The 25141-nt window shown below is 38.8% G+C and overlaps 2 protein-coding genes across 2 annotated transcripts in view; one reads left to right on the forward strand and one right to left on the reverse strand.

Annotated features, from left to right (window-relative positions):
* Positions 1–2399: 2399 nt before the first annotated feature.
* On the reverse strand, positions 2400–5490 carry erg28 (ergosterol biosynthesis 28 homolog). The gene is made up of 5 exons (XM_062439877.1): positions 5365–5490; positions 5052–5206; positions 3712–3802; positions 3498–3616; positions 2400–3312 (listed from the first exon to the last, which is right to left on the reverse strand). Exons 2-5 carry the CDS (start codon positions 5182–5184, stop codon positions 3224–3226), a joined length of 432 nt encoding a protein of 143 aa, XP_062295861.1. The 5' UTR covers positions 5185–5206; positions 5365–5490; the 3' UTR covers positions 2400–3223.
* A 1570-nt stretch (positions 5491–7060) lies between these two features.
* The window catches only part of ttll5 (tubulin tyrosine ligase-like family, member 5), a 52409-nt gene continuing 34328 nt past the window's right edge, over positions 7061–25141 (forward strand). Inside the window, exons 1-11 of the mRNA XM_062439879.1 lie at positions 7061–7172; positions 10297–10403; positions 10529–10611; positions 11308–11414; positions 11682–11812; positions 11936–12018; positions 13105–13174; positions 13257–13341; positions 15283–15384; positions 15536–15627; positions 15847–15954. Coding sequence (XP_062295863.1) covers positions 7114–7172; positions 10297–10403; positions 10529–10611; positions 11308–11414; positions 11682–11812; positions 11936–12018; positions 13105–13174; positions 13257–13341; positions 15283–15384; positions 15536–15627; positions 15847–15954 — 1027 coding nt within the window. The 5' untranslated portion in view covers positions 7061–7113. The remainder of the gene's footprint in view (positions 7173–10296; positions 10404–10528; positions 10612–11307; positions 11415–11681; positions 11813–11935; positions 12019–13104; positions 13175–13256; positions 13342–15282; positions 15385–15535; positions 15628–15846; positions 15955–25141) is intronic.

Here is a 25141-nt window from a genome sequence, read left to right on the forward strand (position 1 = left end):
CCCCTCAGAGGTGTGACACCCAAGCTATTGTTCCAGTCTACAGGCTCCGTGCAGGACTACGGTGCCACAGCGTCTGGCAGCCACTGGCAGCGGCAGTCTTGACATAAAACCACAACCTCACAAAAACCAAAACACACACCTGCCAAGGTAGGGGCACACACTCTTCTGAAGCTTCAACACAGATAATAATAAACTCCCCACATACACACAACAGAGAAGAGTATCATTTGCCTTTTAACAAACGTCAGTGTGAAACTGTACAGACAATTGTTGAAAACCATGTTGTGTTGTCATTGTATAGGTTTGATGAATTTTTCCTAAAAGCATAACTGGTATTTGTTAATATTGCTATGAAGAATACTTGTGGTTATTACTAGACCGCAGTACATTCCTTCCACTTCAGATTTTGGATTAAACAGATTATCCTGCTGTTAAATAAAAAAGCAATCCAGGAATTTTAACCTCCTGCAAAGTTTGGTTGAAGGTTCCTCAAACTATTCTGTTCATCAAATGTAGAGCTGTTGTTTCTCCTAAAGTCATCATCAAGATGAAATGAATACCACAGACATTTGTTTAATGTCTCTGTGCTTTAACATCTTTTACTTTAATCAGTCTTTTTTTAAGGAAAATAAAATGGGGCTGTTCACATTGTTTGATGACCTATTTGACTAAATGTTTGAATGATATTGATGAAGTTTTGAGCTGTTCAATATCGAATGAATGCATAATATGTATTTTTTGGATCTATTTTAATATTCTGTTGTCTTTCTGAATGATGTGTTGAGTGGAGTATTTGTGTCTTTTAGTAAAAAGCTCAATTCTTTCTGTTTTTTGTTGAACGATGTGATTGTGATTCCTTTCTCTTCTTGTCCTTTGCAGAAAACTACAGCTGATCTTGAACAAGGAGGCATTTCTGCTCCTGAAATCCTGAAAGAAGGGAAGTTATGAAGAGGGAGGTCCTGCTGGATTGAAAGAGAGACACATACCTTCCTTCTATCAAAGCATCAAAAACTTGACACCATGTACAGATTAAGAAAACTAAAGTACTGACACATTTACACATTATTTAAACACATAGATGGCCACATAGTAAAAAGAAAGCTGCTGTGAAGAGTTCAGATTGAACACAGTAGGAACCAGCAGAACGTCTTTACTCCAGGATGTACTGTATGAACTCTGAGATTCACTCTAGTATCCCAAGTGCAATTTATTTCATCCAAACACAAGCACATGTCAATAATGAACCTCAAAGGTTTTTACATCCTCATGTGAAAACAAATTCATTAATTTAATCCCATGTGGGCATTTTAAATGTATTGCCAATTGAATGGAGTTGCCACTTTAATGACTCCAGCATCACTAATGTAACTATTCCTGAGCTTTTACCCTCTTCAATTATTGTTAAAGTAGTGTTTTATGCATTCTAAAGAGCAATGTTTAAACTGTGAGTGTTTCCTAATGACGAACCAATATGGTGTCTGTATTTACATTGCTGAAGGTTTTTAGAGTAATGCTAAAAATAGTGACACGTTTTCCTGTTGTGGCACTCAGGGTGACCATACAGCAGCTCAATAATCATATGTCTGCCTGCCATTCAGGATCACATGGAAGTATTACTGTTGAATACTGCTGATTACAAATATGATTGATGCCGTGCATCTGAGTACACTTTGGAGGGTCAGTTTTGTCCTTGATCGCTACAATCTCGCCAGACACGGGAAGAAATTCTGTGATCCTTTGGCGAGCAGATAAGGTAAATTGATCTATTGCACAGTAATTTTGCACAAAAGTATGTTTTTATATAGAAGACTCTGTTTGAATTTGTTACTGAGACATGTAGTTGATGCAGTGTAACTGGTGTGTGTACAGTTTGTCTTTAACATGTTTTACTTGATGTGTTGTGGCTAGTTTAATGGCGATTAATCCTATGTTATAATGATTATGATGTAATTGTTAGAGATGCTAGTTATTCCTTCAGTGGCATTTAAGGACAGAGTATTTTTCATGACACTTAAGCAATTTGTTTTGTTTTAAATGTAAAAACTCTGAAAATATCTCTGAAAAGGCCTTTTAAAAAGTGTATCTGTGGATAGAACAAGAGCATTGGGAGTATATTTCTTCAACTCTGTTTTCATGTTTTCTGCAGTTGAATCCATCCAGTAACATTTTAAAGAGCTTGAAGAGCCAGAATCAGCAGAAAATAACACAACACCTCTCTCTTCAGCTTAAACTACAACATATGGGCAGAATAGGACACATTTTCATCAAAAATAATGCCAGAGCACAGTTACACTGAGGGAAAACAATAGGTCTGTATTCTTTACATTTGTAGCTCCTAGATTTATAAATATACATAATTCTCACGTTACTGTAATAGAAAACACTTTGTAGGTCTCAGACACACAAACAAATCATTTAATTCAAAAATATTTTTGTGCATTAATTGTAAGGGTGTACAAATGTTTCACAGCACAGAACAAACATCAAGAAGAATCGCTGATATCAAAAGAATTCTGTGATGAAGAGCATAGTTTTGTACTGTATAGTCATCGGAGTTCTTAATAAATCTGAGTTATTAAACAAATGTATAGGAAATGGTGATCTGGTGAAATAAAAATAAAAATATGATGACAATGAAAATCTACTCTGGATTATTTCTGTAATCAGTTAAATGCTTGTTCAGCAGTTTCAAAGTACATCTCAGGGCTTAAAGTTCTCAGGCATAATGCTCGATTCCAGGCATAGAGCACTTTTAAATTGATATAATATTGAATTCAATACATTGTACACATGTCCTCCTGTACAACTTTTCAGGCTTACAAATCCTTTCTTGCTTTAATGCCTGACATCTGATTATTGGATTTTAAAAAGTCAAATTATTGGCACCGACACAATAATCAGTGTCATTCAGCGCTGACAGGTCGCATTTCCTTAACTTCTGTGTATTGCACATCAATTACTGTAGCGTAACAAAACCATACACAAAAAGGGTGACAACTACTCCCGTAAACCTTTTTTCGATTGCACTTCTAAAATATAATTTCAAAAAACATTACATACAACCCAGACATAGATGTATACAGTCTATAGAACGTTTCATTCACAGTACGAAACGAATTGACGTCCAGATCTCATGTTCTTTAAGGCAGAAAGCCATACACACAAACACTGTGACCAGTCCAAATATGTCTGTTGGGTCTACTGGACGGCAGGAAACTCGGATTCAGTTACGTTTCTTCTGTCGCGCTCTGACTTCTTCTTGTGTCTCTGGAATACACTGGAATCCAATCAGCATTCCTATGATAGAGAAACCTAGAAAAACAAATGGAGACACTATGACTTAGTAAAAAGACACAAGACACAAGAGGTGTGATCTACATGTCACATTTTAACTTCTAATTCCAGTTGTGGGAAATCAAGACGATGTAAAAGGTGTTTTAAAACTTAATCCTGACATCATTTTAGAGTTACAACTCCTCACTGTCGTCCATACTTACTTGCCACAATGAGAGGTGCCATTACCCCGATAGTGAGCGGTGCGGTTTTGTAGATGAAAGCCTCGGACAGAAAATGGCCCAACGCCAGCACAAATGTCCACAAAGTGATGTGATACAGCCTGCAGGAGCCGACACGACGACACACTGTTAAGAACATAACGCAGACTGCCAACAGAAACAACATGCACACATGAGTGACGAGCGAGAGTCTTACGTTCTGTTTTGGATATCAATGGCACAGGCGCAGCGAATGATGGATGACAGCAGCGTCCAAATACCGAACGTTCGAGCTTGGAGACCGTTCACTGAGGAAAAAGAAAAGAAATGGAAAAATCAGGAACGCTAGAGTTTAGAAAATGGAAAAAATATCAATATATAGGCATTTGTATTTCCCATATGGCTCATTCTGTGTGAAATCAGATGAGGCTATTGCAGCACTGTCTTAGATTTTGTTCAAAACTTATCATATCTATCATGTCTATATCATGAATGGGTCATTTTTATAGCATCAAAAACGCCTTATCTGGGAAGCCATGTTTGGGCATTGATGTCTCGACAAATATTGTTCCTTGCCTCATCAAATTTTGTATGATGGAATACAAATTTGTGTTCTGTATGCAAAAAATCATTAAAAGCCTTCACTGCCTGGTATTTATTTTTATAAAGGCCCTAGATTTTGGGGAAAGTGCAAATTTCCTAAATTAGTGTGATTTTGAGGCTACTACAAAACCACATCTTTGCACAGTTTTGATATCATCACTTTTTTCTGCAAATACAATCTTTTCTTAATTTTGTGCCAATATTTGAGGTCTCTACCACTATTGGACATTAAGCATATTATGAATAAAACAAGGCATGGTAGCATATTTTGGTCAATTTCATACAGTAGGACCAAAATCATATGTGGGGTAACTAGTAGGAACATAAAAATGTACATGGAAATTGCTCGGTATATGGTTATTAAGGGTACATATGGTGTATTAGTAGAGAATACTGTATGGTAACAATGTCTTAACTCATTTTAAATAGAAAAGAAATTAGCCAGGGTCACTATTATAAACCTATAGAACCATATCACATATTTTGATAGCAGCATAAATGCCAGCTGACAAGTACCAACAAAACTGCAGTACAGCAATGTTAAAAACATGTTTGACGTCATTGAAAAACAAGTTCATAGCTGAGTTCTTTCTTTAATTATCAAAATGTCCTGCTCAGTAAAAATATACCAACTTGTGACTGGCCAATATAAAGTACCCTCATTAGATGTATAATATTATAATAACTAATATTGGTAGCAACCTAAAAAATCCTGCATTGATCAGGCTCTAAATTTGAATATTGTTAACTATTACAGTTATGTATTGTTGGCTGAATTATGATATGAAACAGGTACTCTGTACTTAATGGTTATACAGTGGGAAGTATCATCAGACTATGGTTCCTAATATTGTGATATACAGCCTTAAACGCTGTCTTAAGGGCTATATTACGGTTGAGGGCTGCATATACATTTTTTGAGATGAGATGCCAGCACACCTAAAATTTCCTTACCAAACTGTGGCGTGCCAGTGTAGAGCTTCTCTGACAGGAAGCTGTGGTCTCTGAAACTCTGCACCGTGTTTCCCACCGCGATGACCGACACCATCACCAGCCAGCTGCGCAGCACGTTGAGGAAGCGACTCATCTCTGCTGTGTGTGGGACGCACCTGTGAGGAAATCAAAGTGGTCATTGCTGCAGGATAAACAACCTTAAACACTATCAACACAAAGCAACCACCAGCATCTAGTTACGCAGACATATTGACCGACAGGTATCTACTGGAATATCTGTGTTAAAATAAACGTGCATGGCGTGTGTATTTACCTGGCCGCATCTATCAAACTACAGTGTCAGCATGCTCCAGTAAAACCAAAAAAAAGTGGGACTCAAACCAACCGAGTCTAATGATGTTATGTGTTATAAGGTAAGTCCTTAAATTCTGGACGGTGGCTTAAACCAATGACAGAGCTGGAGATGTGGCTCCATCGAGTCGTGTCATGTATACGATTGGTCCATTCAGGAGTTCCGGTCACGCCCACTTTCATCGCTAACCAATAGCTATCGGGCAATCCGATCACCTGCAGACCGCAGGCTAGGCTGCGTTCATACAAAGAGGACATGTGGAGTAAGAGGATAAACTGTACTGACTTCTGTTTTCGTTACATTTGGTAGCATAAGAAAGATGCATTTTTCTTTTAGTTATGATCAAACAATTTTTCTGACAAACTCTCAGACCAATGTTCAATATCCTTACTTCATTTATTTATATTATGTATTTTGTGCTTTATTGTTGTGCACTCCACATATGTCAATGTGCACACACATACAGATGTTTACTTCTATATTTCCCATGTAACTACTTACATAACAACTTAGGTTTTTTCTTTCTCAGAGGTGACCAAATCTGTTTTTTTTCCTTTTCTTTTTGGTCTATACAAAATATGTATTTCTTTTTTTCTTCAGATATTCTGTTTTATAATTACTTAAAAGTCTCAAAAGAAACTCGGTATACTACTTGTCCCAAATATCACTATTTAAGTTTTCTGTTTAATTTATTTTACGTATTCACTTTTTCTATTCATTAGCTACTTTTATTCTTCTTTTTTTAATGTTTACTAATTTTCTTTCTATTTTATTTGTGAACACCCGCCTGACATTGTGTTCACAAGAACCTCATGTTCTATATTGTACTAAGCCAAAAAACAAACACTTAAACACACTTAAAAGATTCCCATAGATTGAGGACATGAGCTCGGTCAATTTACACAATGAAACGATATTATTTCTGGATATGGGTTCGACGCAAAATTTAGTCAGGTGGATAAAAAAAAAAAAAGTCCCCGTTAGTGCGCATGCTCCGTGCTCTGTTGCTACTCAGTTGTTGTAGTTACCAGGAAGATTAACCGCGATGATCAACTGGCCCGTGTGAGTAGTGACGCCAGCTAGCTGGTCTTTAGCAGGCTTTCAGAAATAAAGGCAAGTTTATGTTGCTGTGTTTGTGTTTCCCGATACAAATGCTTTTAGCTTAGCGGCGTCCAAGAAGGCAGACTCTTCCTGGTTAGCTTCCTACACCTTAAGTCGTATCTTGTTTAGCTTTAATGCTTGTTGCCTGGGTTTAGTTTTCTGTCTGCTGTAACGTTAACCGTCATAGAAAATAATGTCACTGTCAACAAAAGAGTGGAGAGAGAGAGAGAGAGAGAGAGAGAGAGAGAGAGGAGAGAGAGAGAGAGAGAGAGAGAGAGAGATAGAGAGAGAGAGAGAGAGAGAGAGAGAGAGAGAGAGAAGAGAGAGAGAGAGAGAGACGAGAGAGAGAGAGAGAGAGAGAGAGAGAGAGAAGCTATTCTGAGATGAATGTGCGTGTGCTAAATGTGAACCAGTATTTCAGGACTGCATCAATGTGAAATTAGCTGTCAACGAGTCTTGGTAACCATGTTATTAATGTAATAACAGGCAGCTTGATGAGACGTTCACTGGCTGTATGCTTGCAGGTGGAGGTGGTAGATACCATGTTAAACCTAGATACTTGATCCCAGGAAGATTTCACCTGGCAGCTCGTCCGCCTTCTCTGTGGAGATGCCAGTTGTGATCCGGGATAAGGAGGACTCTGAATCCTCCTCTGAGGACGAGCAAGAGTAAGTACAAGTCTGCAGTCTGTGCATATCTGCTGTCCTAATTGTATTATCACATAAAACTGAAATTGATCTGCTCCAGTCAGATCCAAAAATAGTACTGTCAAGTCTCAGCAGTATAAAAGCACCCTATCCTTTACTCATCATCATCATCATCATCACTAAAACCATTTGCTGCTCCCCAAGCCTTGAATGTAGATGAAAAAAGCACCAATTCTGAGGTCATTTATCTCTGTTGTCATAATGTTGTAGCATATGTGGTCATTGTATAACACATCTACAGTACATATCCAAATGCAAAATCATAATCAGTCACCTCTGTGTATGTAAGTCTTTGCATATTAGACTTCCACATTAGATAGATAAGATAGATAGATAGATAACATTATTAATCCCAGGGAAGGGAAATTAAAGTGTTACAGCAACAATACAAAACAATGAGGTAGGTAAAAAGACTAAATACAATTAAAGGCTAAATAAATATAATAAATACAAATAAAAAGACACTACAGATGTAACCTTAACTATAATACTATTTGTTGAGTACACTTTTCATGTTGTACACTCACTGTTTTCATAACTGTGCCGCAGACAGTTACAATTTATGCATAGATGACTAGGATGTTGCTCACTTCCTGCATCTTGTGGATGTGGCTGTCTGAATTAAGTAGGTCTCCTTCTGTGTGACTTAGGTTATTAATCTACTGATCCACCTGGTATACCTCATAAGATCTGCCACTACACTATTCATATGACACCGTGCTGGAGCAAAAAATTTTTTTTTCTGCTGTACGTATTGTCAATTTGCCTTGCCCTGTTTGAATGTGTAATATAATCTATGTGAGGCTGTTTTAATAATTGATACCAAGATACATTTAGACAAAATGAAGTCTTCAAGTATCTTTCATTTTACATAATTGATGAAAGCTCAGTCAAATGACAGGGAGGAGCGTCTCTAGCTCCAGATCACAGTTGTAACAGTTGGTCTTTTTATCTCGTCTCTGCCAACTAATTCCCTCTTAACCTATACTTAGTTATACCTTACTGAGAGCCACTGTGCCTGCTTTGAGATGAATTCCCATCTCCTGACTTAGTTTGGATTGCTTAGTATTAGGGTTTAATCTCCAGGTGACCAGTGCTGCTTTTAATTGACTGGGCTGTTATTATGCATTGGGTTACTGTCAGAGCAGGAAAATCATGATATTATTAAAATATCCATACCATACCATACCATACCATAAACACAAATTGCCACTATTCGAGCCAAGTAAGCCTATGTCTGAGAAAACATCCATTGAAACCACTATGTTGGACAAGACACAGACACAGCAGTCTACATAAGGCCTATTTAAATACAAAGTAGACAGTCTACAACACCACAGGCTGTGACACACACTGTTGCTGAGATGCTGTAAGCATGAAGTTAAACAACAGATTAGTCTATATGATTGATTTCTTCATAACCAAAATTAAAGTTAATAAAGACTAATTATGGATGTTTGTAACTTTATTGAAACCTGAAAAGGGGAAAAGGTCTTGTATTTCCCAAGAAAAGAGCAGTGAAATTAGAGAAAAATCTAAAGAAAATTAACAGATTTTTTAATCATCCTGTGACCCCACACATTTGTAAAGATTTACTGAATAAAGTCTGAAACTAAACACTTCTAATGGCAGTGGTGTTGTCAAAAGCCAAGTCAGACAGGTAATTATAAAAAAAAAAAAAAAAAAAAAAAAAAAAAAAAAGGTGTCAAGTAGGACAATATGTCATTTTGTCAAAAAAGTTTACACGTTCAGTGTTTCATAGAGGTGTAATATAACAAACCACATTACATTCAATTACAAAACTCTAGTATGCATTTAGACAAACTTGATTCAAAATATTCAAATAAACAACAAAAATGCATGTTCAGTCAGGCGGACTGGGCTGAAGGTGGTCCCCTTTGTAATTGGATGTTAATAATTGACTTTAATGTGGTGTAAAACAGCAAATAACATCAAAAGACGACACTAAATAATGCAAAGGACAACAAAGTATATTATCACAAGCAATTACGAGAAGCACATAGTAGAAATTAAGTCACATGTATAGAATAAAGCATGTACAGCAACCAAGGGAACACATTTAATTTGCAGCTTAAAAATACTTTTTTGAAAGAAAAAAAAAACATATTTAATGAAAACAAAAAGAAAGCAAACTTAAGAACAAATGCTTGCGAATATTACTCATTATCTTGGTTTTTGATTGATGGACAGATGAAGGTGAGTGTACGGTTAAATACAGCATTGGCACTGTTGTCTGCTCAAGAAACTTGTCATTTATAGTCTTTTTATTGTGTGTCATAGGTTGTTAGGTCTCTCACTTTGAAGTATATATAGCTTAGATGTGTATAATTATAGTCCTCTCCATAAATCCAGTCAGTATTAGAGAAAAAAAAAGTGATTACTAATGTTTGCAACCTAAAATAATTCAGTGATGGTAACAAGACCTTCATATGTTGTATCATCTTTCAGTAGTTTTGATGCCTTAAATATGATCAAAATCTGTTGTTTAAGGGTTTGCAAAACAATCTCATCTCAGTGGAGAAGATATCTGCCGTATTGTCTGACATACCTGGATACTTCAGCAATTGTTTACATGCCTCCCCTCCTTTATCAAGACTGGCCGTGCCTGATTGACTTCAACTCCATCAACATGCCGCCTTATCTTCTTTTTTCTAGCCCCCTCGATAAGCAGGCTGTGTCTGGTACTATCAGATAGTGTGCAGTTTTACGAGTGGTTTGTTAGTACAGTACACGGGTTTGTTGTTGCCCAGCACCTCCAGAAACTGTGTGTGGTTCTGTCTCTATCTGCTCGACTGAAATAAACACCGTGTCAGAACACATTCCCTCAGCGTTAGGTAAGCTGCACATATAGGTGGGTTCACATCATTGGGGAATGACCGCCAAAGGTTTTGGGCAGTATAATTTACCCCGGAGTGCATCTCCATGATGGGTTTTCTGTGTGAAAGGTGTTTATTTCTCTCTCTTATTTGAATTTTGAGTGGATCTGTGGGCTCCAGAAGTTTTGAACATTTCTAAAACCTGCCTCTAACTTTTACTGTGTCTCATATCAATGTTTGTCCATCAGAGACCATCCCTGCATTGCCTGGAGTGGCCTTAGCAAGACCATCCCAGTTCTCTTGTTTGTCCCTGAAGCTATCGTCTCAAAAGATGGGAATATCTGCTCTATCGGAGGTACGTCAGAATTTGTTGACGCTGTAAAACATTTTGGAGGTTTCATTTAGTTTTATACTAAGAGCATGTTATTGTAAGGAATACTGCGTATGAAGTTAAAATTCCAATTTGTTTAATTTGCTCAGAGCGATACAACATGGCCTTCAAGATTGTACGCACAGAGAGCCGCCTGGTACGAGGAACACTGACCAATCATGGGTTCCATGAGGTAATGTTCTCCGCTCAATCATGCAATTTTAAAAGATTAGCTGGCATATTTACAAATGTATTGTTTTTTGCAGCACATGCTATTTATTTATCTCTGCTTTGTAGAATATGGGATAGGGGGGCTTTTTTTTTTGACTGATGATACCGATGTCAAAGCCCGGGAATGCACCCATGGAAAAAAGCAAAATGACCTCAAGAGCATTAATCCGGTTTTCACGAGGGCACACAACCCCAATTATTGCTCTTTCCAAGCAGTTACAATTAATTCGCTTTTTATTTCATTTCAATGGTTCTTGACTCCCGCTAACCCATCATCAAAGGCAGACGAGTGTCTACCACAGCCTCCACTGAGCCAAACTTTAATAAGCCTTTATTGCAAACATCTGGCTCTCCCCTAGACACCGAGCAGGGATGTGAATTCTGCCTCCTAATGAACTGTTGGAATAAAACAAAACAAAACAAAACAAAACAAAACAAAACAGATAAAGTAAGATGATGGTGATGAAAATCTGTGACTTGGTCATCATTTTGGGATGATTTCTGTAGAGCAGGGGGTATTTCTTCAGGTTAGTTTATAATCTGCTTCTTATACTGCTGTTAGTCACTGGAAACTGTACTGAGCTTATTCACTAATTCACATTAATTTATTCAATCCAGAGCCTTTCAATTGCAAATAAACATTTGTTTCTTTTTTTAGGTCCACCCAAATAGTAATGACTTTAACCTCATGTGGACAGGATCTCACCTCAAGCCTTACATACTGCGTAGCCTTCAAGATTTCCAGAGGGTCAACCATTTTCCCAGGTATACCAGACCACTCAAGTGTTCGAGTGTATTGCCACTGTTTTCTGTGTTATAAATATCACCACTGAACCATTTTAAGCCCCTCAGTTCTGGCAGTGTGTTTCTTGGCTTCCAGTGCAAAGCGCATTTATTTTGGAGCTGTGCCTCTCTGAAACACGAAATGAATCATATTGTCAGGCAGAGGGCGATCTACTGCTGTTGTGTATGCGAGTGCTATACGTCTGTTGTTTTGTTGTATTTTAAACCGGAGCCTCTGCTCGTCTCCAGGTCATACGAATTGACGCGCAAAGACCGTCTCTATAAAAACATTCAGAGAATGCAGCAGACCCACGGCTTCAAAAACTTCCACATCGTTCCTCAGACTTTTGTCCTCCCCTCTGAGTACCAGGAATTCTGCAGTAAGACACCTCCCACCTGATCCTGTCGGTCTAAGCAGAACTCTATCTATTTGTGATATATTTAATGTCACTGCCAATTCGAAACATATACTATAGATAATTCTTCTTCTCTTTACTGCATAGATTGTTTCGCCAAAGACAAAGGCCCATGGATTATTAAACCAGTAGCATCTTCAAGAGGACGAGGCATCTACTTGGTCAGCAATGTGAGTGACAATACAGTAGAAACATGGGACAGAAATTGTGAGAGTATCAACCTGTTTTTTAGTTTGTGTGTGAAGTTTACTAGTCACGTGTAACACGGAGTCACATTAATGGCAAAGCCAGTGAAAATAAACTGTACTGTAAGAGAGCACTGACTTGAGAAAAAATACTGTGTGAACTGAAACAGTCCGCTGGCCAGATGTTATTTGTGTGTGGGGGCGTGCAGATACAGCTGTCTTTGAAATAAGTATCAAGCAGTGTTTCAGACATTAATAAGCTTTGTGGAGTAAATCACACACTTCCAAGGCCCCGGCTTTTTGGAGGAGCTCGATAAGGTTCTCACTCTTGGAAAACATGCGCACAATTCTTCTTCTAAGGCATTTTTATGAAACAGTGGAAAGAATGTCAGAGCGATATTTGGAGAGAAGAAAGAAATACGTTCATTTTTTTTGAAGGGGAGGGGGGATGTGGATTTTCTCTGAACTGTAGCCAGCACTGAGGTTACCCTGCCCCTCCCCCTACTTTTTCAACTCTTCAACTTCGCCACCTGCAACACATTTCAACCTCATAAATGACCCATCTCCCACCACCAGATTGTGTTTTTATAGGCTATTATTGAAGGTTGACCTGCTATGGCCAGCGTCACTGCAGTTTCTAACTTCTAACTTCTTGATCTGATTATTCTTTGATGTTTACAGTTAACCGCAGCCTTACATCACATATTGAGAATTAGGTATTTAATGATAACTATATGAATGAATGAGTGCTGGGAAACTCATAAATGTTTATTTAGTTTTTGCAGGTGGCATCCGTCCAGTTGAAGATGCCATGTCACTTAATTACAGTATATTGTAACATCAGTTGTTATGTTACCTGGTCAAGTGGTGACTTCAGTGTGTACCAACCACAACAAAGTGAAACAGCTTCATAAACACAACGCTACAACAGATGAATGTCACTCTTACAGATTGTAGTTTTAAACCTGTTTGGATGATTGAGATAAAATACTGCCTGCATCTTCTTCTCTGTGTGATGTACCATATGTATTTATGATATTGTCTTTATTTCTTTATGTTTGTCATTTACAGCCAAATCAGATTTCAATGGATGAGAACATCTTGGTGTCTCGCTATATTAATAATCCACTACTGATAGACGGTTAGTTCCACAGACACAGTTTTGGCAGATTTGAACTGGTTAATTTATAAGACTGTGCTCAATTATTTTGTTTTGTTTACAGAGTTCAAGTTTGATGTGCGGTTGTACGTGTTGGTAACGTCATACGATCCGCTCATCATCTACGTGTATGAGGAAGGCCTGGCCAGGTGAGCCGTGTGTGGGTTTTTCATATTGTTTGTGTAATTACTGGGACGGTGATTAACTGACACTGTGATCACTGATCCTCTCGGGGCAGAGACTGACTTGTATTAACATGCTGACCAGTATTCCAACTTTCAAGCCTGTTGCCTTCGTAACAGTTTATGTTTTACATTTGACTAAGTACTTAAATAAACAACACTAAACATCTAAAATTCTTACATTTCAGGGCTCATTTCAAATCTCCTCCAAAATCTGATCATGTAATTTACATGTACTTTCATTCTGAACCTCTTGAGCTCTCGTACTTGCAAACAAATTACAAATAGTGAAAACACAGACCTCTGTCCAGCTGTGTTGATGGAAGTAATGGCAATGCTATTAAAACATTTTACTGTACGTAGCATTAGAAGTGGATGTTAGTCACTTTTGAGAACTCTTCTCAAACTCAGCACAATAGCAGTCTGTGTGGACTAAACTGGACATATTGACACAAAATGTCAATACGAAATGCTTTGACCACATATTGACCACATATGTGGCATGTCATTGCATATCTTTCTCTCCTCTCATTTCCTGTCATCTCTCTACTGTCAGCTGTCAAATAAAGGCATAAAATGTCCCACAAAATAATAACAGGTTTGAATTCTGTTCTCAAAGTCAACCATCAGTTGCCCATTTCACCACTCTTTTTAACACAAAGTAATAACACAAAACGTTGCTTCATTTACACAACTGAATGTTAGCTTCATTACAGACTACACAAAAACAGTTTTATCACCTGAAAATGAAACCAGCCACAATGTCCTGTGATAAATGTTATTATTTTGCTCATGGAGGTGGAAAGATTATGACAACAGTCCACAGTCCTACTGTTTTATTTTATATACACTTTCAATAAATATATATATTATATATACTGTAGTACACTCTATTACAGGAAAGAAGAAAATCAAAGATGTTTGAAAGTCTTATAAGAAAGATTTTTAGGTTGTTGTGTTATGTTATAGCACTGTGAGCTGACTATAATGTGTTTTAATAATGTTAGTGGGGTTTAGATGTGAGATCTGCCAAGTAGCACCGGGTGAACATTTTAGATAATGTAAATTCAGTACTGAGAAATATATGTATTTTTTATATGTGCAGGTTTATTAGTAAAGAGAATCTACCTTTGTTTATTATGTGTTATAAGCTCAGTTTCTCAGTGATCTGGAGTGAGATCCATCGCATACTTTTATGAGGCAAGCTCACTGGTGCTCGTTCAGCGCCCAGAAGAGGGCAGTCTAAACTTTCCAGACCAGTATTTATGCTGTGTAGTGTGAGAAGTGCTAGTGACTTTGAAACAAAGCGCTCTATTGTTTCAGTTGTAGGATGTGCTCATCAAACGCTGCTGATTATGTCAGTGTTCAGATAGTATCTAATGATGACTTTTTGTAATTGCACTGTTTTTATTGGATGTAGGAATTTATAGCGAGATTTAAGAAAAAAAGAAAAAGAAAACAAGAAGTGACTATTATCAGACGCAGGTAGGGCAGGACAGAGTAGATGATTGATAGAACAACTGGCTCGCCGATTCAGTCTGACAGAGGTACGTGCTGAAAACCGAGTGTCACCGCCCTCTTGTTTGCTGGCTTGATTATAAACCTTGAGCAATACATCATGGCCAAATTCTGAATCCCACTTTAATCTCCTGACATTCCTTCGGGTTGCGGTGGTATTCAGGTACGCCGTGTGTGCCAAGGAATTCTCATTATTGCACATGTGGCATCCACTCCTCTCAAACCCTGCCAGAAGCTAATCTCTTCCTAAGTGCCCCTATTATTCAGTCAAGTGTCAGCCTTATGAATGTGGTCATTATGGCAGATAGATATGTAATGAAAATGGTCGGATGACAACTTATTATTTTTTCCCTTTTCTTTACGGTACAAATAAACACCGCCTGTCCGCAGATTTGCTACAGTCAAGTATGACCGGACTTCAAAGAACATTAAGAACACCTTCATGCATCTCACTAACTACAGCGTGAACAAAAAGAGCAGCGATTATGTCAGGTAATCAACATACACTCATTGTACAGTTAATAAACAGTAGTTTTTTTATTCATAAATTCACCAAATTGAAAACGGGGCTGTTATGGGAAGCTAGATTGACTCATCCATTTATTATAACTGGAGTGATTGAAGTGCATTTCTTCCCTTTCAGTTGCGATGACCCTGAAGTTGAGGATTATGGGAACAAGTGGAGTATGAGTGCAGTGTTGAGGTATTTGAAGCAGGAGGGGAAGGACACCACATGTGAGTCAAACTTTCATTCTCTTTCTTTTCTCATGCTTCCCTCCTGTTAATGTCCATGCATATCATATTTAAAAGTCCATAAAATTCATATTAGTAGTAGCACACAACGCCTGATCACTTTTGTCTATCAAATTCTAACAAAACTTGTTTATAAGTTAATCAAAACAACCTATAATAACCCCATCCATTCATTATTCTTTTCCGTTTTCTCTCTCCCAGTGTTGATGAGGCAGGTGGAGGACCTCATCATCAAAGCTGTCCTCAGTGCCGAACAACAGATAGCCAACGCCTGCAAGATGTTCGTTCCCCACAAGACAAACTGCTTTGGTACTCATTTTATATTCTGCTGAAAATGTTTTTGATTTAAAATAATCTAGTTCACAAGTTAGCTCCTGCAATAAGTGCATATTAATTAGAGGTATAACATACTGTAAGCCAGTCTGGCTCATTGAATTATATTGTAGTTGAAAAAAGGCAAAAGCAGTGATCTAAACAGCATGGGATAGTTTGAGGGTGAAGAGCACCATAAGCGAAACAAGCTATACGTAGAATTGGGAACTATAGGCTTAAACACACATAAATACTTAGTCATACACACTACCACACCCCTCCCATTTCCTTTCAGTTTCAGATTAATTGTCCAGCAATTCCTCCACACTATTTCTTCACTGAGCCGCACTGAGGTTGCAGACAGTCATTGCTCAGTGTGGAGCCTTCTTGCCTGTTGCTGCCCTCTGACTGGCCGGCGGGTCGTGAAGGGCCTGTTGACAGAAGCAGGAATTTGCTTCCTCTCCTCTGTTGCCATTCAACTTTGCCTGATTTAGGCTGACTGTTTTCTTGGCTGCTCCTGCCTACCAGCGGGCTCGAGTGAACTCCATTTTGGAGCCATTACCCATGTTAGTGTTGGCACTAATTGTCTGCTCTCTCTCTCTCTCTGTGTGTCTGGCAGTCTCTCTGAGATTTGGGGTTTGAGAGCGAGCACATTGGCCCGAGCCTCCCTCGGTATCACTGTCTATTTTTCCCTCTTTTTCCTTTTCTCTTGCTGTTTGTGTTTGTTTATAATTCGCCCTCTTCTCCTAACACTCAATTTCAATTTAAACTTAATGGGCTTCATTGGCAAGAAAAGACAGTGCTTATATTGCCAGAGCAAACAAATATTAACAATAATAAAAGCACCAGTCACCATGTCTTTCTAAATAACTGACAACAACCATAGTTACAACAACAACAATAATAATAAATATATACCAAGCAGGCAAACAACAACAGTCAATATGAACACAAAAAAGAACAACCTAGTGTTTAATATGGTTGTGGCAAGAGGCCAGATATGTAGCATCCAGTATGCAGCAATTCTGTTTTTCTGCTAAGAGATATCTGAGTCGGTCCCTCTCTGATTGTGATTCAAATTCTTGATATTTGTGCAGAATATTGGGGAAGAATAAAGCTCTAATCTCTGCATATTTGTAGCAGTGGAGCATAATAAAATGTATATGGGTTTCCAGTGTGTGTACAGTGAATACAGTCTGTCCTCCTTAACCCAGGTCCATCTATGACATCAGTCTGTATCTAGCTGATGTCGTTCTCAATGTCTCATCAGTCACGGTGATCAGATATACTGCCACTGTGTGCTGTTGCTTCAGGGCCAAATAACGCTCCATTTTACTTTGAGTTTTTGTGGTTTCTTTCAAATAAGTGATGCATTTTTTCTTTTGCCTCGTTATAATTTGGTTGAGCCAGATTGTCTGTGGGCTGTTCTGAGGCTCTGCAGGGCCGGAAGAGGATAGGGAACTGAGTCTCAGGACCAGTTGGCTGAGGGGGGACTCTTTCCTGGTTCATCTCTTGGTATTCAAGGCTTTGTGGTGGAATGTTTGAGGGTTGCTTGTTTTTAGGAGATTGTTAAATCTGATGGCTACTTTCTTTTTTTCAATTTTAATCTGGATGCGGTATTGCCCCAATTCTGCTCGGCAAGCATTATTTGTAGTTTTTCTGTGAAGGTGTAATATGCCTCTACAGAAATTCACATGAAGTGTTTCGATTGGATTGCTTTTTTTATTTCTAAAATGTAGATTGTTTGCTCCAAACTTCACTGCCATACAAACCAATATGACCCAAATTTGACTTATTATCTAATTATTATCTATTTTGATGTTTGGTTGAATTGCGCAGAATGCCCTCCATACCTTGTCACTCAGGTCTTTCACGGCTATGATGAAGCTACTTCTGGTGTTGATATTTAGGCCTAAAAATGTGTATTTTTTGTTTGTTTTTTAGTTCAATTGTGTCCAAATAGATTTTATAGTTTTGGTCCTTATAACCAGACCTTTTTATAAAATATTATTATGTTTGTCTTTATGTTCACTGTTAGGTCTGAAGCTGTGCAAGTGATCTAAAGGATGCTGTAAGCCTTCCTTGGTAGGACACATTAGCACTCATCATCTGCATACAGCAGGCATTTGATTTCTGTGTCACGTAGGGTAAAACTAGACGCTGAAGATTGTTCTAGCGTTTTAGCCTACTCATAAATATAAATGTTGAATAGAGCAGGGGACAGAGTGCAGCCCTGTTTCACTCCACGTTCCTGAGGAAATAAATCTGTTTGCTTGTTGCCAATTTTAAAAGCACATTTGTTATTTGAGTACATGGATTTTATTACATCATAAGTTTTACCACCGACACCCATTTTATTTAGTTTATACAAAAGGCTGTCATGCCAAATCTAGTCAAATGCCCTTTTGAAATCTACAACACATGGAAAGATTTTGCTTTTGTTTTGGTTTATTTGTTTGTCAGTTAGGGTGTGGATGGCAAAGATGTGGCCTGATGAGCTGTATTTTGGGGGAAATCCCAATTTGACTTTTACTCAGGATGTTGTTTTCATCAATGAAGTGCATTGGATTGCTGTTCATAATACTGCAGAACAGTTTTCCTAAATTATCCTTCCTTTATAATTGTTTGGGTATAATTTGTCACCGTTTTTGTGAATTGATGTGATTAATCATTGGTGCCAAATATCAGGGAAAATGCCTGCAGAAAGAACGGATTTAAGCCTGCTTGCCTTAGTATTGGATAGTTTCATTTAAAATGGCGTCAACAACACAGGCCTTTTTAGATTTTAGATTTATTTTTTCAAGTAATTCTTTTTCTGTAATCGGGGTGTTACAGGGATGCTGGTAGTCTTTAATTGTTGATTCAAGAATGAGTAATTTTCCTTGTATTTGTTTGACTGAGTTATCTAAGTGATTTGTCCAGATATCTCCATGCTGGATTGCCAAGTCATCATTTATTGATTTGTTAAAGGTTTTCTTCAATTTTCCAAGAATTGATTAGATGTAACTGATTCATCAGTCATGTTAAGTTAATTTCAGATAAGCTTTTCCTTCTTTTTTGTTCTTTGGGTGTATTTGTATTGTTTTAGTGTATTTCCTTAATGAAGGCATATTATTTGGTTGTCTAGGTCCAGATGTTTCTGATTAGATAACTTAATCAAGACTTTCCTTAGAGTTTTACAGTTGTTTTCACATCATTTGTTGTCATTTAATCTTTTAGGTTTGCTATTTTTCTTTAAATCTGTCAATTTTGCTCATTTTGTCAAATATGATATTAATATTCTCAAATTTAGACCTTGATTATTGAAGGAGGGTGATATCCATAGGAATTTGACTAGGAGTGATTGGATTTATTGACTGCTTATTGCCCTTTAGTTTTCTTTGCTGTCTGTACTCCATCTACAGGACTGAGGAGCAGGGTGTAGTTTCTTCAGATAGGCGGTTATTTTACTGTGATCTGAAAGAGGTGTTAAGGGACTGACTGTGAATACTCGAAGAGACAAAAGATTGAGGTCAGAAATAAAAGTCGACTGTGCTGCTGCCAAGAGATGAGCTGTGTGTATACCTTCCAAGAGAGCCCCCTCTTAGACTACCGCTGACTGTGTGCAGACTCAGTGCAGAGAGTTACAGAGTTACAGAGTTACAGAAGCCTTGTCCCATTTGTGTTGGTCAGTTTCTGATAGTGGTTTCTGGTGGGGTATGTGGTGAAAGGGAAGGTTGTTGCTGTCTAGTGCATGTTTATTCCCGTGACTGTCAATGGTGTCTGGTTTGTCTGCTGTTGTAGCATTCAGGTGGCCACAGACCAGGACATTTCCTTGGATCTGAGACTGATTAATTTCCCCTTCTGGACTGGAGAAAGTCTCCTCATTGAAATCGGGTGACTCAGATGGAGGATTGTAAGCAGCACAAAGGAAAACATCTCTATCAGTTGAAATCATTTGCTTGTTAATCTTAAGCCTGATAAAGAATTCTCCCTTTTTTATTAATTCAATTGAATGGATTAGTTGACATTCATTTTCCCTGAGTCCCTGTCCCGTGTAAGTCTTTTCATGTTGGTAGATGAGAAAATGATTTCTCTATAACTGAGTGGACAACCAGTGGAAACATCACATTTACAACATGTTTCCTGAAAGATAACAATATCTACATCATGAATCTCCTTCAGGAACTCTGAGTTTCTGATCGTCAAGCCAAAAGCAGAGGAACGGAGCCGCTGTATGTTCCAGCAAGCGATGGAAAATGATTTCATGGGTAATTCTTTACTTTTCAAATGAGAAAAACTCCTACAAGAAAAGAAAACAAGAACTATTCTAATGGGTTTTGTTTGTCAGTCATTTAGTTACATTACAGTTATTTTCCTTGTGTTCGTCTGTGTGTGTACACGTGCATGTGCGTGCTCATATGCAGTTTTTGTTTTTAAACTTACTTACTGAGTAGGCTCAGCATGCCCTGAATGTCACACACTCTCTTTCACCTCTCAGATGTTAGAAAAATAAAGGGCTCTGCAGTTGTGACAGGCTCCTGTAGACATAATAACCCTCCCTGATCGGTGGTTGTTTGGGCTCTATTGGAAGCGTAGCAGCATGGACTCACACCATCAGACAGTCGCCTGCATAAAGATGCTATCTGCACTCTGAATATCACTGCTAGGTTGAGAAACCACACCGAGCCAGGGTGTGAATGTTGACTGTGCAGGTATTTGCAGGGAAATGTGGCTTTCCAAGCCATAACCTGGCCCTGATACACACTTGATAGACATGAATGAACAACCAGATGACACATATCTTTGCAGTGAGACTGAAAAACAGGATGGGACCAACAAGTTTTCATTTTCTCTCATTCACTCTTTCATTCAGGTACATCCTGTTTTTATATGCACCTACTATATATCTGTCACAAAAGTTGCACTTGGGATAAGCATTTACACAGCTGTATATAAACAGGTCTCGACTTCCGTTTGTACAATATCCTATGATACAGCTTTGCTATTAAATAGAACAGTACATTTACAGTATACATTTAAGAATGTAGAAGAAAAGTGTGTAAGAATGTGAAACATTATCACTCAAGCCTGATGATGACACTACACTGGTGTCTTAATTAATATATACTTTTTTTTATTGTAGCTCTACTCATTCCACATGGATTTGAAATGAAACAACAAACAACTTAATAAGTTTTAGTTTAGGGGTGTTAACATCCATACTGTGCGAACATTGTAGAAATCTTAGCCCTATACAGACCTGTATAGACATAGATACCACAGATATATCATTGTGTAGCACAAAAGCAATTAGGCTGTACACCTTTTACTAAGACACATAATACACTGTGGTCGGCTGTGAACATGCCCATTACCTTTCTTCTGAAGTATCAGTTTACTTTTGAATTTAGTGTCATTTTGTTGTCTTCGGATGGCCCCAAGCAGGATAATTACAGCATTCATCGTCTGTCTACAGGATTAAGTTTCCAAAGACAGACACTGACGGTTCCAGAGGACCACCCTCATCCTCTCTCTGTTGATCTGTCTCTGACCGTGTGGTCATGTTCCATGCAAACTATGCGTGTATGTATGTATGTACAGTATGAATACACAGACATGTAGGAACCGGTGTAGAGCATGAGTTTTACAAACAGACTGGTCTGTCTAAGCTTCGGGGAGTCCAGCGTAGTATCTTTGTGGGCTTTTTTTTGTCTCTTAAATAAAACCCACCCAAACCACCAAGGAGCCTTGTTCACTCAGCCCCTCTCAGCTTCAGCCCCCGTTTCTCCTCCTCTTGCATTTTTCCTTGCTACTTTCCCACTCCGCCGCCTACAATAACATTCATCCTCGGCCTTTACAGCTGCTGTGTACTTGTAAACAGGTAAAGCATCAGAACTAATGGCAGCAAAGGCGTACATGTGTGTCAGGGCCGTGAATGCGCGGATAAAAGCAGCTATTGTTCAGAGTTTTTAATACAGTCTCTGGCTTGTCTGGAAGGGAGCCACGCAAGACCATAAAGCACATTATAATCTTAATTTACTGCAAATTGTTCCCTGCCATTTAATGTCTATTAATGGCTTTAATACAATGTTTATTGTTTTCAAATGGGATTTCTTCCCTTTGCTCAAATTGCGCTGCATATCTTAACGGGCATACCGTAACAAAATCTTTTTATAGCTTTGTAATGTTTCATGTGGGAAGAAATAAAAACAACAGATTTTTCATTTTACATTGGTAAGAAAAGTGTGTGTGTGTGTGTGTGTGTGTGTGTGTGTGTGTGTGTGTGTGTGTGTGTGTGTGTGTGTGTGTGTGTGTGTGTGTGTGTGTGTGTATATGTGTGTGTCTACGGAGAGAAAATGCCACCCATGTAGCTCCTTACCGCTGCCGTGTGATTAATGGACAGGCTTTTTGCTGAGGGATGCTGATTACGAGATATTTTGACTAAGATCTGATTAGCCAAGCCAAAGGCCTATTTTATTACACACAAAACATTCCACTTACTGGTCCTGGGTTCCACTGAACGTCCCTCATTAAGTGCTGAGTGTGGTTGGATCCCCTGTCTGTGAACCACTCTCCCTGTTTTACATTTGTCAGATACTCCCACACTCCAGTGCAGCACAGTGTTTGTATGCCTATGATGACAGTGGAGCTGCTGTATGACTCAGACCCTTTTTAAGAATGATTAATGGATCGAGCCCGGCTATCATAATAAGGCTATAGAGTGTTAACTGTGACTTTAATTTGTTGTCCTCGGAGTGTTTTCACGATTGTGGCTCCAAGCTGCTCCACTGCGCTCCCTGCAACAGCCGAGAAACAGCTCAGCAGCAATAATTTATCTCAGAATGATGCAAGAGTAATTCAATTGTCCTCGCCTATGAAGAAAACACATGAAGGAAATACTTTGTGCTGCTGTTGTTATTTACAGCCAACAGGCTGGATGGCCAGGGTGGGGAGATTATTGTTTTTGGGTGTTTGTCTCTTGTGTTGAAGTTTCCAGCAGCGCCCATCCAATAATAAAAAATAAAAGAAACGCGCTCTTCATCATCCCTTTTTTTCTGTCACATTTTTGTTCTTTCCCTCCCTCTTTAATGGGTGTGATGTGGATGTTCACTGCCTCTCATCTCCTTGTCTGTGATGCTTGTTGTGGGCTCTCTGCGGGCGCATTTAACAGCGCTCCCCCCGGCAGCGGTCGAGCCACAGAACAAACGTGTCTGCCAGTGAGCGGCTCAGCAGGCTCATGGGGCAGGAGCGGCGTCTGCTCCTAATTGGGGGAAAATGCGCGGCACATGGAGTCTGCTTGTCGGGGGCTGGTGAGGTGGTGTAACACCTCCCTATTTTCCCCTGTTGTTGTGGTGCCACTGATGAGGCACTCCAGGCTCAAACCCATTTATTCCAGTACTCTGTTCCCCAAACCTAATGCATAATGTTTTATGACACACGCACTCTCTCCATCTCTGTCTTAGTCTCAGTTTGTGTGTGTGTCTTTATACAGAAGTGGACAAAATGGGATAAGCCTGCAAGTGGAAAAGAAAATCCCAGTGGTCTGCTGAAGTGAGCATTGCTTAGCAGTGGGGGTCCAGTCCGTCTTGAAGTGTTACAGAAGTAAAAGATGGCAGTTGCAGTTGGCAAACTTTATCCAACTCCATCATCAGCATATAAAATGAGCAGTTACACCAATTTGAACCTCATGACTGTACCATATTTTGTCCTCTCAACTCATATAATATACCGCAACCAAATGAAATATACTGCACAAAATCCAGTTTGGATTTTCTTCAGTTCATCTTGACACAGAAGTGTTTTAAGGAAATCTTAATTAAAGATGTGCTTTGGATAGCACAGTAAGCACATGTAGTTCTTACTCATAGAGGTTTGGCCAAGATTCAGACTAGCCCAGAATGATCTGACTAGCCTCTGCTATTTCTATTCTCTTCTATGAGCAGAATCCCACAACATATTTTGACAGAACATTAACTGCTTATACATGTCTAACAGAGACATCATCAGGCATAGTCAAGTAAAACTGACAGAGATTTCTGTTGGATCAAAGCGTCACTCTGTGAAATTATATTGATTGGGAGCTACAGGATGTATCAATACTTCTGCCTCCAGTCAGTGTTTTTGATCCAGCACCAGCAGTGTTTTGGATGTGCACGCTCTACATTTTTTCTTCAAAATTCTGTATGGCCATGATTTGTTTAACAGAAGACTTAATGATTTTTAAGCATACACTGCAATAACTAATGTGCACGCACTAACAAAAGTAACTCATCCTGTTAAAACTAGAATCGTTCTGCCTACCATTACTCAACCAAGTGCAATATCAAGCCTTCGCTCGCTGTCACGCTGGCTTTTGTCTGCTTAACACTGGCATTGACCTGAGATGCTAGAACAAACAGTGCTGGTTATGGCAGCTTTGAAACCTCCACCCCCAGCCTATTCTCAACACAGTCTGTTCTTTTGAAGTGCCATTAGAGGGATTTTTCCTCTGGCTCTATAGCTGGGCTTTGCCCTATCCCTGTAAAATACTGTGGTTTTCCCTGCACGCTGCAGCTGGGGCCGGCGGGTCGTCGGCTTAGGGTGACACTCCCCAGAGCAGCGCGAGGGCTTTCATAGCCCAACAGTGTCGCAGTGAGCCATGTATCAGTCAGTGAAACAAGAGGGACAATTGGGATAGAATGGATGACATTTTACACAGGGAGCTTCCTGACTATTTTGTGACTTTATCTGTGTCACTCAGTGATCAGCTATTATTAGCGTGAAATATATACAATATATAGGTTTTATAATTTCTGTCACTTGGGACACATTTTTAGCTTTGTATTGAGTTCAAAGTTTATTAACCCGGTTGGACAAGATACTGACTTTATCATGGGGTGAAGTTATTTCTGGTAGCCATTAGAGTGCCATTCCTCTTAATGTTAATATATAGTGACAATATGTAGACTGTATAACCTTCCCAGCCATGAGAAAATTATTGACTATATGTATGAAAATATTCACAGCCCCAGTTTGTTTTTGATCTACCGTCTTACGTAAGCAACTTCATGACAGATGAAATGTGTATGTACTTAGTTAAAGCAATAGAGCCAATCCCTCAGTAGCAGGCTTCGCTGAATGTTTCTCTCTTGAGTGATTGGGTATATAACATGCATGTAATCAGTAGCAGAAAGACACAAGTCATGCTGCCAAATGCCACATA

The sequence above is a fragment of the Scomber scombrus genome, chromosome 19 (genome assembly GCF_963691925.1).
Source record: "Scomber scombrus chromosome 19, fScoSco1.1, whole genome shotgun sequence".
Taxonomy (NCBI): domain Eukaryota; kingdom Metazoa; phylum Chordata; class Actinopteri; order Scombriformes; family Scombridae; genus Scomber; species Scomber scombrus.